This window comes from Limanda limanda, chromosome 20 (assembly GCF_963576545.1).
Source record: "Limanda limanda chromosome 20, fLimLim1.1, whole genome shotgun sequence".
NCBI lineage: Eukaryota > Metazoa > Chordata > Actinopteri > Pleuronectiformes > Pleuronectidae > Limanda > Limanda limanda.
Genome location: NC_083655.1, coordinates 9,936,882 through 9,951,518, shown reverse-complemented (window position 1 = coordinate 9,951,518; position 14,637 = coordinate 9,936,882). Strand labels below are relative to the sequence as shown.

General features: G+C 43.2%; 2 protein-coding genes and 2 non-coding genes across 4 annotated transcripts; 2 read left to right on the top strand and 2 right to left on the bottom strand.

Annotated features, from left to right (window-relative positions):
* Positions 1 to 429: 429 nt before the first annotated feature.
* On the bottom strand, positions 430 to 515 carry trnay-gua (transfer RNA tyrosine (anticodon GUA)). Its single transcript is given in 2 exon segments — positions 430 to 465; positions 479 to 515. It is a non-coding gene; the product is annotated as a tRNA-Tyr (tRNA).
* Positions 516 to 913: 398 nt separating this feature from the next.
* On the top strand, positions 914 to 986 carry trnaa-agc (transfer RNA alanine (anticodon AGC)). Its single transcript has one exon. It is a non-coding gene; the product is annotated as a tRNA-Ala (tRNA).
* Positions 987 to 1,728: 742 nt separating this feature from the next.
* On the top strand, positions 1,729 to 7,894 carry trim55b (tripartite motif containing 55b). Its single transcript, XM_061093987.1, has 8 exons — positions 1,729 to 2,059; positions 3,238 to 3,407; positions 4,492 to 4,672; positions 4,853 to 4,948; positions 5,644 to 5,877; positions 6,010 to 6,032; positions 6,411 to 6,535; positions 7,132 to 7,894. The coding sequence occupies exons 1-8, from the start codon at positions 1,931 to 1,933 to the stop codon at positions 7,302 to 7,304; spliced, it is 1,131 nt and encodes a 376-aa protein (XP_060949970.1). The 5' UTR covers positions 1,729 to 1,930; the 3' UTR covers positions 7,305 to 7,894.
* A 1,648-nt stretch (positions 7,895 to 9,542) lies between these two features.
* On the bottom strand, positions 9,543 to 10,049 carry crhb (corticotropin releasing hormone b). The gene has a single exon (XM_061094077.1). The coding sequence runs from the start codon at positions 10,047 to 10,049 to the stop codon at positions 9,543 to 9,545; it is 507 nt and encodes a 168-aa protein (XP_060950060.1).
* Positions 10,050 to 14,637: the final 4,588 nt, after the last annotated feature.

Here is a 14,637-nt window from a genome sequence, read left to right as displayed (position 1 = left end):
ATAACTTATAAAAACAAAAAATATGAATCAGAAAGGGAAAATATCAAATGCACGTGGGACAAAGAAAAAGATTCACTCCTTCGAGCTGGATTCGAAACAGCGACCTAAGGAAACTGTCTGTTTGATTTCATCTCATCTCACTTCTTATGATGAAGTGACAATATGTCGAGACGGTTGACACATCCAACAAACGTTTTATGATATATTTGTCACATGAATCCACTGTATACAAACCCTATTTGTACTAAACGGGCTTATCACAAACAGGAACCTTTATTAGGGGCCGAGTGAGTACCTATATAAAAGAACACTTCAAAGGATTCATTAAGCAAATAACTATTGGTTGAAAAAAAAAAAAAAAAAAAAAAAAAAAAATGAATTAGTAAAGGGAAAATATCAAGTGCACGTTGGACAAAGAAAAAGATTCACTCCTTCGAGCCGGATTCGAACCAGCGACCTAAGGATTCCTATGCAACCACTACAGTCCTCCGCTCTACCAACTGAGCTATCGAAGGTGAACTGGCGCTTTCCGGGACGCATTCCATAAAGAAGGCAACTAGGATAATAGGCCCTCGTAAGTGGTCAAATGAGGTTAAAAGATAAAGGGAACGGAGCAAGATGACCTAAGTTTCGCTTCGGTTACGCAGTGTCATCGGGTTTGTGTTTAGAGATGACATCGACTTGCGATACGCCATGACGGTTACACACAGATGTCCTCCAACCTCGAAGTTACTGTCACGTTGTTGACACACAAATACGAAGACTTTCGGACACATTACCAGGCCAAGTTGAATCAGATACTGTGAGTGGACACTGGGGTTGTCTGCAGGTGCTGTCATTGGAGGAGCCAGCGTCACGGTACTGGTACTGTTGTTAACTATATATATAACGGCTGCACGACAATGCACTATAAGGGGAATTAGCTCAGATGGTAGAGCGCTCGCTTAGCATGCGAGAAGTAGCGGGATCGATGCCCGCATTCTCCAAACTTTTTTTTTTTTTGCTTTGTTCTCATCGTTATTTCATATCAAACGCAGCGCACTTACACGATCACCTCAGTTTACTTTGAATACATTTTCTTTACTACTTCCTGTCACACTGGACATAAATACAACACAGTTTATCCAGGTGGTAAATGTATTTAGGCCAATTTGGACTCCGTCGTGTACCTGTTGATTTTCACTGTGATATAGCTAGCATTTGAACTTAGCATCGGATCAGTCCACATATGTTTTTAAACAAGCCCGGCGCGTATATTGACATTGTTGTGTGTAATGTCTCTATTGATTAATATTATCATTCATCCATTTTTCTAAACGTTTAGTTGTCTGACTGGGACGTAATCCAGATTAATGTTTAAGAGCATATATATTTTATAGCTCATCGGCATAAATAAATAAATACGTTGATAACAACAGAAATGTCTAAATACATTTCTTCCACGTTTATTTATTTACTTATTTATTTACTTATTTATTTATTTCTGTATTTATTTCTACATTTATTTATTTATACTTATGTCATGTATGGTCCTCCTTATCTACATGCTTTAAATGGAGGTATTGTAATATGTGATATTGTTACACGTGGTGCAGAAAACAACACTTAAGTCCTTAAGTCCCCCCCCCCAGGGAACTCTGGTGGAAGTGCTGGGGCCTGGGGGGGCAGCTGTTCAGCGCCGCCCGGCTCGGTTTCAAATAAGGGCAAGGTAAAAATGGCAACCTTTGACGTGACAGCAATAGCTGCTATAAACAGAACTGACAGCAGCGAGATAGGAGCCCCACACCCCGAGAGACGAGAGCAGGCAGCAGGGCCTCCGCCTGACCCGGGGCCTACCGCAGCAAACCCGACGAGTAGCTAACTGCAGCAGCTCGGTCTGACTCGGTGTCTGCCGGCCTCCCGAGCCTCGACCAACGTGTCGAGTCACAGCATGAACACCATGGAGAACTTGGAGAAGCAGCTGATTTGTCCCATATGCCTGGAAATGTTTACAAAGCCCGTGGTCATCCTGCCGTGCCAACACAACCTCTGCAGGAAGTGTGCCAACGACGTCTTCCAGGTAGGCAACAGGACGCACCGACATGTTGTTGTTGTGGTCGAGGGAAACTGCTGTAAACATCACACGTTCACCAGGACAGTCTGGGTCATTTCAACCCCCACTGATCTCCCCACGAACGAATGACTGCTAACAGATATAACATGTGTGTACTCTCAAATGAAAATCAACACTTTCTTTTTTATTCTCATTAGAAATAAAAATAGCATTTAGGGCTGTGGATACAAACATGATCTGTGTAAAGAACTTGGATCAAGTATTACTCCCTGCTCTAAATCACTTCATAACTAATATGAACTTCTTGGTGATTGGGTTATACTTGTATAATATAATATTTATAATGTATTATACACTAAAGGCCGATGAATCAGTGGATTATTGTTTCATAACTGCAGAGGGAAATTATTTAGAAGAGCACACAGCCGAGCACATACCTCCACTAGCAGTCCCCTTATTATGACACAGCATATAAGCTCATTGAACGTGTCTTTTTACGTGGATCTGTAAACAAGAAATGGCATAAGTCATAGATATCAGTCCCCTCAACAATTCCTGATTTTGGTTTCATCAGGAACCATGAATTATTCAGTGAGAAGTCAACGGAGATGCCCTATTTTGCCACGTTAAAGAGAGAGAGAGAGAGAAATAGTTGGATCTGCCCCCTGATAAGGATCCACACCAAAGTTTATCGTGTTCTTCTGTGACTCTGTGACACATTCTTCCCCAGAGTTTCTGGGTAATCTATCTCAGTAGTTAGTAGTTTGGGCGTTATCCTGCTGATTAACAAACAAAAGAATTCAGTTGAAATTTTGATCTCCTTATAAGCAGAGGGAGTTAGTTCAGGCAGAGGACTGATCCTAACCTGGAATGCAGAAATAATTTGCAGAGGTAATCTATTCATCACAGACCTCATCCACGTGTCCATTCTAGTGGGGTTACTATTCTCCACAGTTTCACTTATGCAATTATAATGCACCCTTAACAACCGTAGCCTTAACAAACACCACGGTCTAACATAATTACTGTAATAGAACAGAGATCAAAAAAGCATGTTTAATTACATATTTGTCTCACAACACAACACAACACAACACAACAACACGTTTCCCTTAGGGCTACACATCAATTCAGACCCTGATTGATACCTCTTTAATCTAGTGTTTGGGTGTGACCGCTTACAGGCATCAAACCCGTACCTTCCAACAAGAAGTGGCACGTTGACGTCAGGTGGGCGCTTCCGATGCCCCTCCTGCCGGCACGAGGTGGTGCTGGACCGGCACGGTGTTTACGGGCTACAGAGGAACCTGCTTGTGGAGAATATCATTGATATGTTCAAGCAGGAGTCGAGCAGGTGAGACGGGTTTAACGCACACATAGAGTCTCTCGTGATATCACACAAAATTAAGAGAAATAGTCATCACATGCAGCAGTTGGTGGTTTCAGTGCCAGTGGCTCCTGAGTCATCGAGCTGGAGTGGATGACAGGATGTCTCTAGTCGGAGTCATCCATCCACACAGATGTTAGCAGATGACTGTATCGCTGAAAGACGTCAGATCCACTCACACTCTGGATGCTCATCCTCACACCGGATCGAGAAGTTGTGGGAATTTACACATTTTACAGACAAAGATCCAGACAATGTAGATGGGAAGACAAATTAATAAAAACCCTGTGTACCTGCACCACACCTGTGTACTGAACAGCAATATGGTGATCTATCGATTACAGTGCTGTCAGTCCATGTGCACGGCAAGTCAGGACTGATGGATCATCAATAAACTTCTGACATGTGTACCTTTGACATTATCAAGCAGCCCTCAGCCAATATGCACTAAAATGTGCGTGCTGACAGGAACATTAGATTAGATTAGATTCAACTTTATTGTCATTGCATAGTACAAGTACATATACAACGAAATGCAGTTTAGCGTCTAACCAGAAGTGCAAAAAAAGTGCAGAGTATTGTGCATATTAAAGTGAAAATGTAAATAAATAAGATCTGTACAGTAGAAATATATATGGAATATTACAGTATTAACAGGAATTGTAAGATATAAGGACGATGAAAACACTATGAGCAGGATAAAAATATAAATATATATAAATATGAATACACTATAGGCGGGGTAATACAGTAGTAAAAAAGTAACAGTAGTGCAAATGTACAAATGTTCAAATGACCAGTGGTTGGAGGAGGGTGTGTGGCAGTGTGTGGCAATAAGAAGTATATGAGTATTGTGCATATTAAAGTGAAAATGTAATAAATAAGATCTGTACAGTAAGAAATATATATGGACTATCACAGTATTAACAGGAATTGTAAGATATAGGGACGATGATTACACTATGAGCAGGATAAAAAATATAAATATATATAAATATGAATAATAATATGAAGATGCCACTGTTTTGTTGTTTTTTTTACACCTCAACAGCAGCAAGCCAACGCCGGAGAGGACGGAAGAGGCGTCGCCCATGTGCGATGTCCACAAGGAAGAGAAGATCAATATTTACTGTGTGACCCACGGCGTGCCCACGTGCTCCATGTGTAAGGTGTTCGGTGATCACAAAGACTGTGAGGTGGCACCTATCAGCAGCGTTTACCAGACCAAGAAGGTGAGGCCTGAACGTAGTCATGGAAACCATGGATACCGTCGGGGGTGGATGAATGGACAGACCGGTTGGAGGGTGGGGGTGGGCGTCTGGGTTAGGTAGACAGACTTAAGCGCATCATAACTTTGACCCAGTTTTGATTCACACTGGATCTCAGGTGTTTACGTGTCCTTGCCCCCCCAGACAGAGCTGAGCGACGGGATCACCATGATGGTCGGGAACAATGACAGGATGCAGGGCATTATCAGTCAGCTGGAGGAAGCCTGTCGTGTGGTAGAGGTCAGTGTCCGCCCGCTGCCGGCCGCCGGGCCTCTCACTCACACAGCAAGCTGACCTCACTCAGTGCTCACACTAATGCGCCTGCATTCACCTGCACCGTCGGAACCAACAGAACTAATGTGTCCTTGTTCACTGCCACTCTCGCTGCTTTTATCTGTCTGTAAGGTAAAGACAGCGAGGTGGAGAGAGGAATTAAATGTAACAATGCCTCACTCTTACATCTTACAGCTTACATGCCCTCTTTTCCACATGTTCCTCCACATGCACTTAGCAGGCCTCGATATTCTGCTTCTGGCACACTGACATTATAAACGAGTAATTGATGGGGGGAGAGCAGACAGCTTCTCCTATGGTCCACAGTCGGTTGTAGAAGAGAGACCCCCCCCCCCATGGATTGCGGTCAGTGGCATCGCTCAGGACGGTCATGCAGAACGAGCCTCACTGTCCTCCCTGCACACATGGCACAGCCCCATGAGCAGAGGACAGGCGACACAGAATATTTGTCATTTACGTTATTTACACAACAGTGCACAGAAGGCAGCAACGACCTCCTCATTTTTTTCTGGCTCAAATATTCAGTTGTAACCTTGCTTTGCATTTATATACATTTGTCTCCCTGAAGACTGTGAGGCTTGATGACTATAGACGGAGTTATAGAAGTTAAAATCTCGCCCTTTACACTCATGCATGCATAGGAGAACGGACGGAGGCAGAAGACTCTGGTGTGCGAGAAGTTTGATCAGTTGTACTCCGTCCTGGAGGAGAAGAAGAAGGAGATGAGTCAAAAGGTGACGTTCGAACAGGAAGAGAAGCTGAACTACATCCGGGGCCTGACCAGGAAGTACGGAGACCACCTGGAGGAGAGCTGCAAGACGGTGGAGAGTGGGATCCAGACCATGGAGGAGCCAGAGATGGCCTTATTCCTGCAGGTCAGAGACACAATGAGGGACCTAAATGGGGGTTTCAATTTCTTGTTATACGCTTCAAAATGGTTTCACTTATAAATATTCTATGGATAATTTAAATGGATATTTAGTCTTTATTTATATTGTGTCTTTCAGAACACAAAGCCTCTCCTTGAAAAGTGAGTACCTTTCTATGCATTAATAATCACCCTGGTTTGCGATGTAAAGAAGAGCAGCACACTGTTACCGTGTATGTTTTTTATTATTTTTGAGTGCCCTGTTTTTTCTGAACTGAAGTGAGTCACTTCCCAAATTTACATCCGCACCTACACGTCAATCCACCAGCCTAATGCAGCGGGCGAGATCACACCCGCCAGCTGCCAGAGTGAAGTTCTGTGAAATGCCGCAAATCCCTATCTTTAGCAGTGGCATTTTGAAATAGCTTGTAGAATGTGCTAAACATCACAGATTGACAAAATATAGAGAGTGTTAAATTGACGACCTAACAGTGATTATTTTCTCTCTATAAATATGCTAACTTCTGTTTCCGCACTCAGGATTGCAGTAGCATCCAGCACGGCACACTTGGATAAAGTTGAGCGCGGCTATGAGAACATGGATCACTACACCGTGGAGTTCAAGAGGGAGGGGCTGGCCCTGCGCGGCATCGACTTCATCCAAGGTGAAAGGGCAGAGATCGATCCTGGTCGATAACAGATCAGTTATCTATAATAATAATAATAATAATATAATAACATCTTGGATTCATATAGCAGCTTATGAGGTACCAAAGACCAATTAAGAGGCTCAGGAAAATGTAAAATAAAAACGAAAATGGCCTTTATTAGAGTGCATACCTCAGCTTAGGGCCATCAGTCCCCTTGTGATATCACATTTAAATTCATGAGATTTGGATTTTTATTTGGATTGCCAAATTTCATTGAGAGAAATGTTTTGGTGGTATTCAGTCAAGTAGTTTTGGCTTAATCTTGCATATAAACAAAGCAATCAACATACATGCAGGGTTTAAAATAAAAGCTCCTTGGCAAAGGTAATAAAAAAAGGACAGAAAGTAGAATTGGAAATGCACGCTGGGGAAAATGAGACTAGTAGTTAAAACTAAAAGCCTTTGTGTGGAGGTGGACTCCAAGTGTCCAGAGTTAAGGCCTTGTGGATCTCTGTGTTCCAGCGGGTGGAGGCTGCCACACCTGTCACCATACTCTCTCTGTAGTTTTATAGTTTCTCTGACCTGCGTCTCCGTCCTACTTTCTTTTACAGATGAGGACGACGAAGACGATCTGGATGAGGACGGAGAAGCAGGCGCTGGGGACGGAGACGGGACCCAGGCTGTTTCTGGAGGCAGTGCAGTCACAGCCGCCTCAGTCCAGCCTCCTCCCCCTCAGCAGATAAACCCCTCGCCCAGCGTGGTGAAGAGCCCGGCTTCGACTTAGCCGCCAGCCGCCCGGCCCAGACAACACCTAAACCAGGAGCAGGATAAGTGTCTCTCTTAGATGTTGGTCTCAGGCCAGTTGCGATCCTTCTCCTCTCAGATTGGGGGGAACAGTGAGACGGATTAAGATCCGTGCCAAAGTGAAAATCTGAGTCTCTGAGGTAGACGTAAAAGAAGAGACAGAGGTTTCTATTCTCTACTTTATCTCTTGCTGTGATTGTTTGAGCTTGCATCATTTCCTACAGACGGATTTTATTTTATTTTTCTTATTTAAGACAAGTTTTGCTTCCTTACTTTTCGTTTTTTGGACAAACTGAATGACAGAGAGGACAGGAGTGAGTTTGGTTATTTTCCAGAATTCGAACATGATTATACATTTTATTTCCATGTAGCTGACCTTTTCCAACCCACAGCTTAAACTACATCATTAGACAGAAACCAGAGCCAGGCGGCCTTAGGTTTTCCTACCTGTCGTATACTTTATGACTTCATTATTAGGGTTGCCCACGTACAAAACTATCACTGTGACATTTCAGTATTTCGCATACACAAAACGGCCTGTATTATTAGTCGTGTAACACAGGTATATTTTCCTATTGTGGACAAATCATTGTGTATTATATTATATGTGTCATTAAAACTAAATTGTACAAACAAGTAGAGCTCCAATCTTCATTTTCATGTTATTTCCACATGTGTTGTTGTACTTCAGGTTTAAAAAAGGGTATGAAATACCAAAGAATTAGATTTTGTATAACTCTGTGCTCATGTGTAAAGGGAAAAGACAGATTTTTCTCTCTCTCCCTCCATTCATCTATTCCTCACACCCTTTTCAATTTAGTTCTGTCGAAGAAAATCCAGCTAGCAAAGGCATTAGTGCTCTTTTTATAGCTGGTTCAGACAGTTATAATATCCCTGTGTACTGTATGGTTGTGTTACCATCCCTGCCCACAACCTACTGTACATAGGCGGCTGCAGTGAGCCTCCTCCGGCCGTCAGTCGTCTATTCGCCTCCCGCGGTGGTCTCACCTTGCTGTGACTCCCCAGCAGGTCTGCCACGGAGTCCCATCTAATTATTGTTCACCATCTCTCCCTGAGTTGGATCCTTTACAAATGGGCTCAATGCAGCGCTAAGCCCCAAGTTGCTAAGTGGGCCAAACAGAATAGGATGACTCACATCCATAGCTCTTGTTTAGTTTTCCCTGACACTGTGGGTCAAGGATCAAAACAGCAAGTACACACGCACACACACACACACACACGGATCTTTCACACTCATTAGCCATCAGTGGTGCGTCTTTGAGCTCTCTGTGGTTGCCTCTTACTGGTATAATGAGAAATCTCTCTTGAGGATTAAGGGTTTAGGAGAAAGGATGCTGTGTTCTTCACCTGCATGGCCGCGGGCGCTCTCTCACAGCTTCCTTTGGTTACATTTTTTATTTCCTTTTTCAGCTCTTTTTGTGTCTGTGTGATGGAGAGGAGGCATGGTGTTAGCCCACGACTTGGTCGCAGATCAATGCCATGGTAACACCATGTAAGATTTTTTGTATTCAGTCAGAAAAAATAAGCTTTCTCAATCAATACCTGTGTAGGCAATTCTCAAGATGAAGTGGCCATTTGTGCTCTCTCCAACCATGCGTTTGCTTTGCAGTAAACATTTATTGTCCAATGTAAGATTACAAATGTGTGTCTCAATAAACCATATGAAAGTGTATCTAATCAAATTAGAGATTAAAGTAACTGGGAGTAGATTGTTTTCATTGTAGTTATTATTAACTCAAGTGTAAGGATGTCCACAGAGAAGTGTAAGCAGTGCTTTTAATCTTTTATTAAAAAATATAGATATAAGACGTTCTCTTGCACAACAGAAAATGACTGGTTGCACATAAGTTTATTAACAAACATAAATATCATAAATACAGTGATCCATAATCCAATTTTGCTAATGCAGTATTCCATGTCTCAAACTATCTGGGTGTTTCATCTCAGATATGGAGACCGGTGCGATTCTACAGATTTGACACCAACATTAAAATGGCAGGGTACAATCGGATCATTATGACTCAAGCCCGTTTATGCTCCATAGTTTGAGGTTAAAGCTTTAAATAATAGAGTGATACAGCAGCACTATATTGTACAGAGCATGTTTTGTGCTGATGGCAAAAAAGCAAGAAAAAAAACAAAAATTGAAAACTAAAAGAAAGGGAGAAGAGATCTTTGGCGGACTGGAAGGAGCTCTTCATTTCCCGAAGAGCTCCATCATTCTTCTGTTATTTTGCGCCTGCTGAGCCATCTGTTCCTTCCGGGACATCTCCATCATCTCCCGGAGCAGGTGGAAGGTCAGATCCAGGGATATCGGCGGGTCCTCGGACCTCCTGCCCCTCTCCATCGAGTCGTCACCGCGGTCCTCGAAGCCGCCTATAAGCGCCCTGATGTTCCCAACTTTCCCTTGTAAAAGACGCCGCGTCATCTGGAGTTGCAGGGCTCTGTTGTAGATGGCAGGCGACTCGGCGGGATACATGGACGAGGATGGGAAAGAGTTAGAGTCCCCGTTGCCCAGTCGGACGAAGACCTCCTCTCCGAGCCGCTCCAGAATGGGACCCGACCTCTGGTGCTGCTGGGAGTTCTGGGTTTGGGGAGCGAGGACGCGCAGTGCACCGCCAGGGCTGTCAATAGCCCGACATTCGTAGCGCGGCAAGAAGGCAACAAGCAGAATCACGGTGGTACCAAGTAAATTGAGCTTCATGTCAGGATATCAACAGGAATCTGGGAAGAGAAGGAAATCCGCAGATTACTTTCATGGGACAGGTATATTTTTTCATTTGAAGTCTGGTGTAAAATGTGCTGCGTAAAGAGGAATTTACGCACGGAGAAACGGACATTGGAAACATGTAACGGGCTGGCAACTATACGAAATAACGTGTTCACATTGATTTATTATTGTAACACTGTTTATTAATTCGCCTTCGTCTGTTTTAATAATGCGAATGGGTCGTGGAACAGGTGCACAATGTGAAATCTTTGCGCGTAAAAGAGAGATTCTATTTGGCGCACGAATGGATAGACTGTGGAAGTGGAACCCGGCTAAAGCTACACCTGTTTCCATTTTACAAAACTAGATTGTGTGCGAAATAGCAATGCAGTTCAGACTAAAAAAAAATGCACTTTGTGATGTGTGAAAACCAGCAGATGTGACGCGCCAAATAAGCTTCAAGCTCACAATGTGGATGAAATAAAAAAGAAGAAGCTTTACGCACCTTCAGTCTTTATAGGAGGTCCAGTATAGCCGGGTAGGTTGCCAGGTAGTTGGCGAGATGCTCCTCCTTCACCTCCTTTGAAGAAACAAGTATATAGTTACTTTAAGAGTAGATGCTGAATGGACTTATATAGCCAAGCTGACTATAAATGTGGCGCTCCGAGCTGAGATTGAGTCTGCGCGTCCTCGCATGGGTGCAACGTGAATGGGCGCCTCTGACAAAGTGCTTTAGTTTAGACGAGATGAGTCATATGTGAGCGTGCGTGCGCGTGCACGAGCGTCTACCTCCGTGCTTCTCCGGGTTGGGGGGGGGGGGGGTGCCACACCTGCTGGCATTTCCATTTGAGTGAGTTAGAGTAAGAAATAACAAAATAATAAGTCGCTTCTTGGATTCCGAGAGAAGACGCTTTTGGAGCGAAAGGCTGACAATGAAGTGAAGATGAGCTAAATCTCTTCTCCTGCCTCTCGATCACAGATGATTTCCACAATGTGTGCAGGATCAGATACAATTGTGCTTTGCCTGTGGGGGAGAAAAACACTTCTATCAAGTAAAAAAATGCAGTAACTGGTCTATATTATCAACTTGTGCCATATTGAAATGATCATCAATTACTCAGACAAAGAAAATATTGGACATGCATCAGATACAACAGGTACATTTTTGTGCAATCTGCAGGCCTGAGTTCATGTGGCATATTAAACCACACCAAGGATCTCAAAGCACTTTCCCGTGGTGTCTGTGTTGTGGAATGATTGTGGATCTGCAAACAGCTCATGAGGCTCAGAGAGAGGCATTGTTTCCCAGTGATTCATTGCTGCTGTTGCTGCTGCTGCTGCTGCTGCACGTACCACGTCACTACCTATACCACTGGTGCCTCGGCCACAACGCCCCAGAGGGTCCCACCGTCGAACCACTCATCCAACACGGAGAGCTTAATCCAGTATCGAACAGCCCATTATAATCTTAAACAGCTGGAACTTGTCCGTGTCTCTGTGTGTTCAGTTAAATAACCTTTTATTAATACCCTTGTCTGTGGTTGAGCAGAAGTTGGCACTATCCCTCTGAGGTAGAAGCTCCACATGTAACCTTTCCCCAAACCTTCCCATTTATCCTCAACAGCCATTCCATTTGAGCCAGACATGCACCTCGGCGAAAAGTTTTTAGTGCACTCAAGTAAAAAATAGCCAATTTGAAGGAAACAGGAGGAAAACAATTGATTTCGCAAATGTAGTGACCGAGCACAAGATGGATTTTACTCAAACATTTCTGCCACGCTACAAATTTCCCATTTCATCCTTTGACATCTTTAGTGAATCGGAGCATAATTTGCATTTGTCGGTGTTGTTTCCCCCTGTAGCCTCCCTCCACTTTGATGCCCTTCCTGCTCCGGGGGAGTTGTCAGGTCCCATCATGAGAAACACATGTTGGCTGACAAAAATAGAAAACACAGGCAGATGAGAGAGTGACTGCTTGTGGTCAGCTCATGTCACCTCATTTTCAAATCACTGTCCCCGAACGGATCACTGCGAGAGAAGTCCTCCTCCTGCGAAGCCACACCGGAAAAAACACTCAGGCTCCACTGATTATCCCTTTGCTTCCTCAATTAGAGCGAGTCCCTCGGCTGATTGGGTTTTGATAAAACTTTGACAATTCCTCTGTGGAAACTAGGACGTTGACCTTTGACTCTGACAGGTGCGGGTGGAAAGTACAGAAATAATGATGATGTTAAAATGTTTTTAATGGATTGGAACCAAACCTTCTGAGGATGGTTTTCACAGCTTTACTGACGAACAAACGCCACTGCAGCACGTTCTTTTAATTGATCATTTGCCTTTCTGAATCGAACTCCCCTCCTAGATAATTGGGCTTCTTTCCCCCAGTGGATTGAGCCTTGTTTGCCAGGTTTTACTCGTGTTCAGCTCGTCTTTGACAAAGTAAGGTCAGTGATTAAATCAGTGTGAACAGGTATTCTGCTGCTGTGAGTACATACATCTCGATGCTCAGCAATCAGAACCTCCGCCTGTACCTCAGGTGCATGTCCTTCTAGTTTATAGCCCAGTGATATTACCTGTTATAAAAACAGCTCTCTTATATAAGTGGAAGCTTGGCCTTTCGTTTTGAGAAAAAAAAAAAAAAAGAAATTACATTTCTTGTTTTAGAATTGACCATAAAACTGCACAAAGCTTTTATTCAATCAGCCCCCTGGATATGAACATGTTCAGTCATGGCAGTTTAAGATGGAGCAGTCATTACTTATGCCGGAGGACAGCTGCTCGTCATCTTGATGCTGAGCTATTCTTCAGTGGAAGTCAGGTGATGTCTGTTTTATAATTTTTTATAATTTGTCTTGATTTTTACAGACGTTGAATGTGTCACGATGGAACGTAACAATCTTCTGGAGGCTCTCAAAAAGATCGCCTCCTGAAAAATTCAATGCAAGACAGCTGGCCTTCCTGCCTACGGTTTGCATGCGACTCAACAGTGTGTACATTCAGAGAGAACGTGCGAAGCAAAGCCGCCCGTAATGCAGCGATCCCTCAAGGGCCCTTCTGTCTACATGAATCCAGCATGTGTGCATCAGATCAGAGGCCTCCCTAATGACCGTTCACACAATGGATCCCAATCTCCTCGCTAAAAACAACACCTCATCTCCTACCTTTCTTAAGTCCCCTTTCAATTAAAACCCCCAAATGATCGTGAACAGTTTAGATTCCAAACATCTTTATTTTGCTGTTATTGTAAGTCGCTTCGGATAATAGTGTTAGCTCAATGAAAATGTATTATAAAAAGCTTATCTCAAAAATCCTTTTTTTTCTATAAAATTGTTGACATCACCTCCTGACATATCTAACCTGACTCCTGTGACATTCTGCCCCATCCCACTGAGGGCATAAATGTTTTTCAAAAAGGGCCACGACTATATAGTTTCATTTTTATAAAAAAGCTCAATAATTTCCCACAGCAGTTGGGTTCTGCAGCCTTTAGCAAAGGTTACACAGGCATGAGTAAACGTGTGGAAAAGGACAAAAGGAAAACTATTGTAAATTATTTTTCCATCACAGGTCGTGACTCTGGACTCTGGACACATGCCTGGAACACGTCGGCTTTGCTTTTTAAAATATTACTTATCTGTTTTTTTCTGAAACGATTCTGGGAGAGAAGAAATGTACTTGAAATGTTTTCATATGCAACATTCTGTGAGTTGCTGTCATTACTAGTATGTATAAATATTGTGAACACAGACTTTACATTCTTTACAAAACTACACAATACTTAAGTACTCTTATATCATTCTGATATTATATTTTCTATAGAATAAGTGAGATGTATATAAGAGGTTTCAGCCTTGTGCCTAATGTCTGTTCTGCTTCATGAGTTTATGCTATTATGTGATATTTTCTTTCACAGATACACGAGTAATGTGTAACTACGCGGCAGACGTCCTCTCCCAAACTGTGAAGATTTGTTTGCTTGGTAACGACAAAAATTGGCCATCTCAAGAGAAATCTAGGGCAAAGCTATTCCAACAAAATTGTAACCCAGTTTTCCCTGCTCCCTAATAACACACTGGGGCCGTAATTGGCTCCTCATGGGGACCCTTAATCTGGACGTGACATGCTGATCCCTGTGTTCACCGTGTGTTGTCACGGCTCAGGTTCTGAATATTTACAACCCAGTATATCTGTCAAATCTCTGTGCGGTCGTTGGCAGGAGAGCCAAAAGAAAAAATAACTTCAGGTCTCGGCGCAGAATGACAGACAACCCACGCATCGACACTGACAGTTATCATACGGGTCAATGTGACAGAAAACAGCCAGAGAAAAAAAAGAAACATTCACGCGTGTTTCCTTATTTTAGTCCCGGCTTGTCTCGAAGCGCCAATGACCTTAAAAATCTCCCCTTCTCTTCCAGCGCAGCTACCCTCACTTAATGTAACAATCACAAGCATAAAGGGTGAAATGGTCGAATGGGCTTCTTCCTGTCTATGTGGATGTCTGTCACTTTGCTGTGTCGTACAGCGATCAGTGCTCCGCTCAGATCTGTTCATACGGGGGCTTTCTTCTTTCGGGGTTTAGA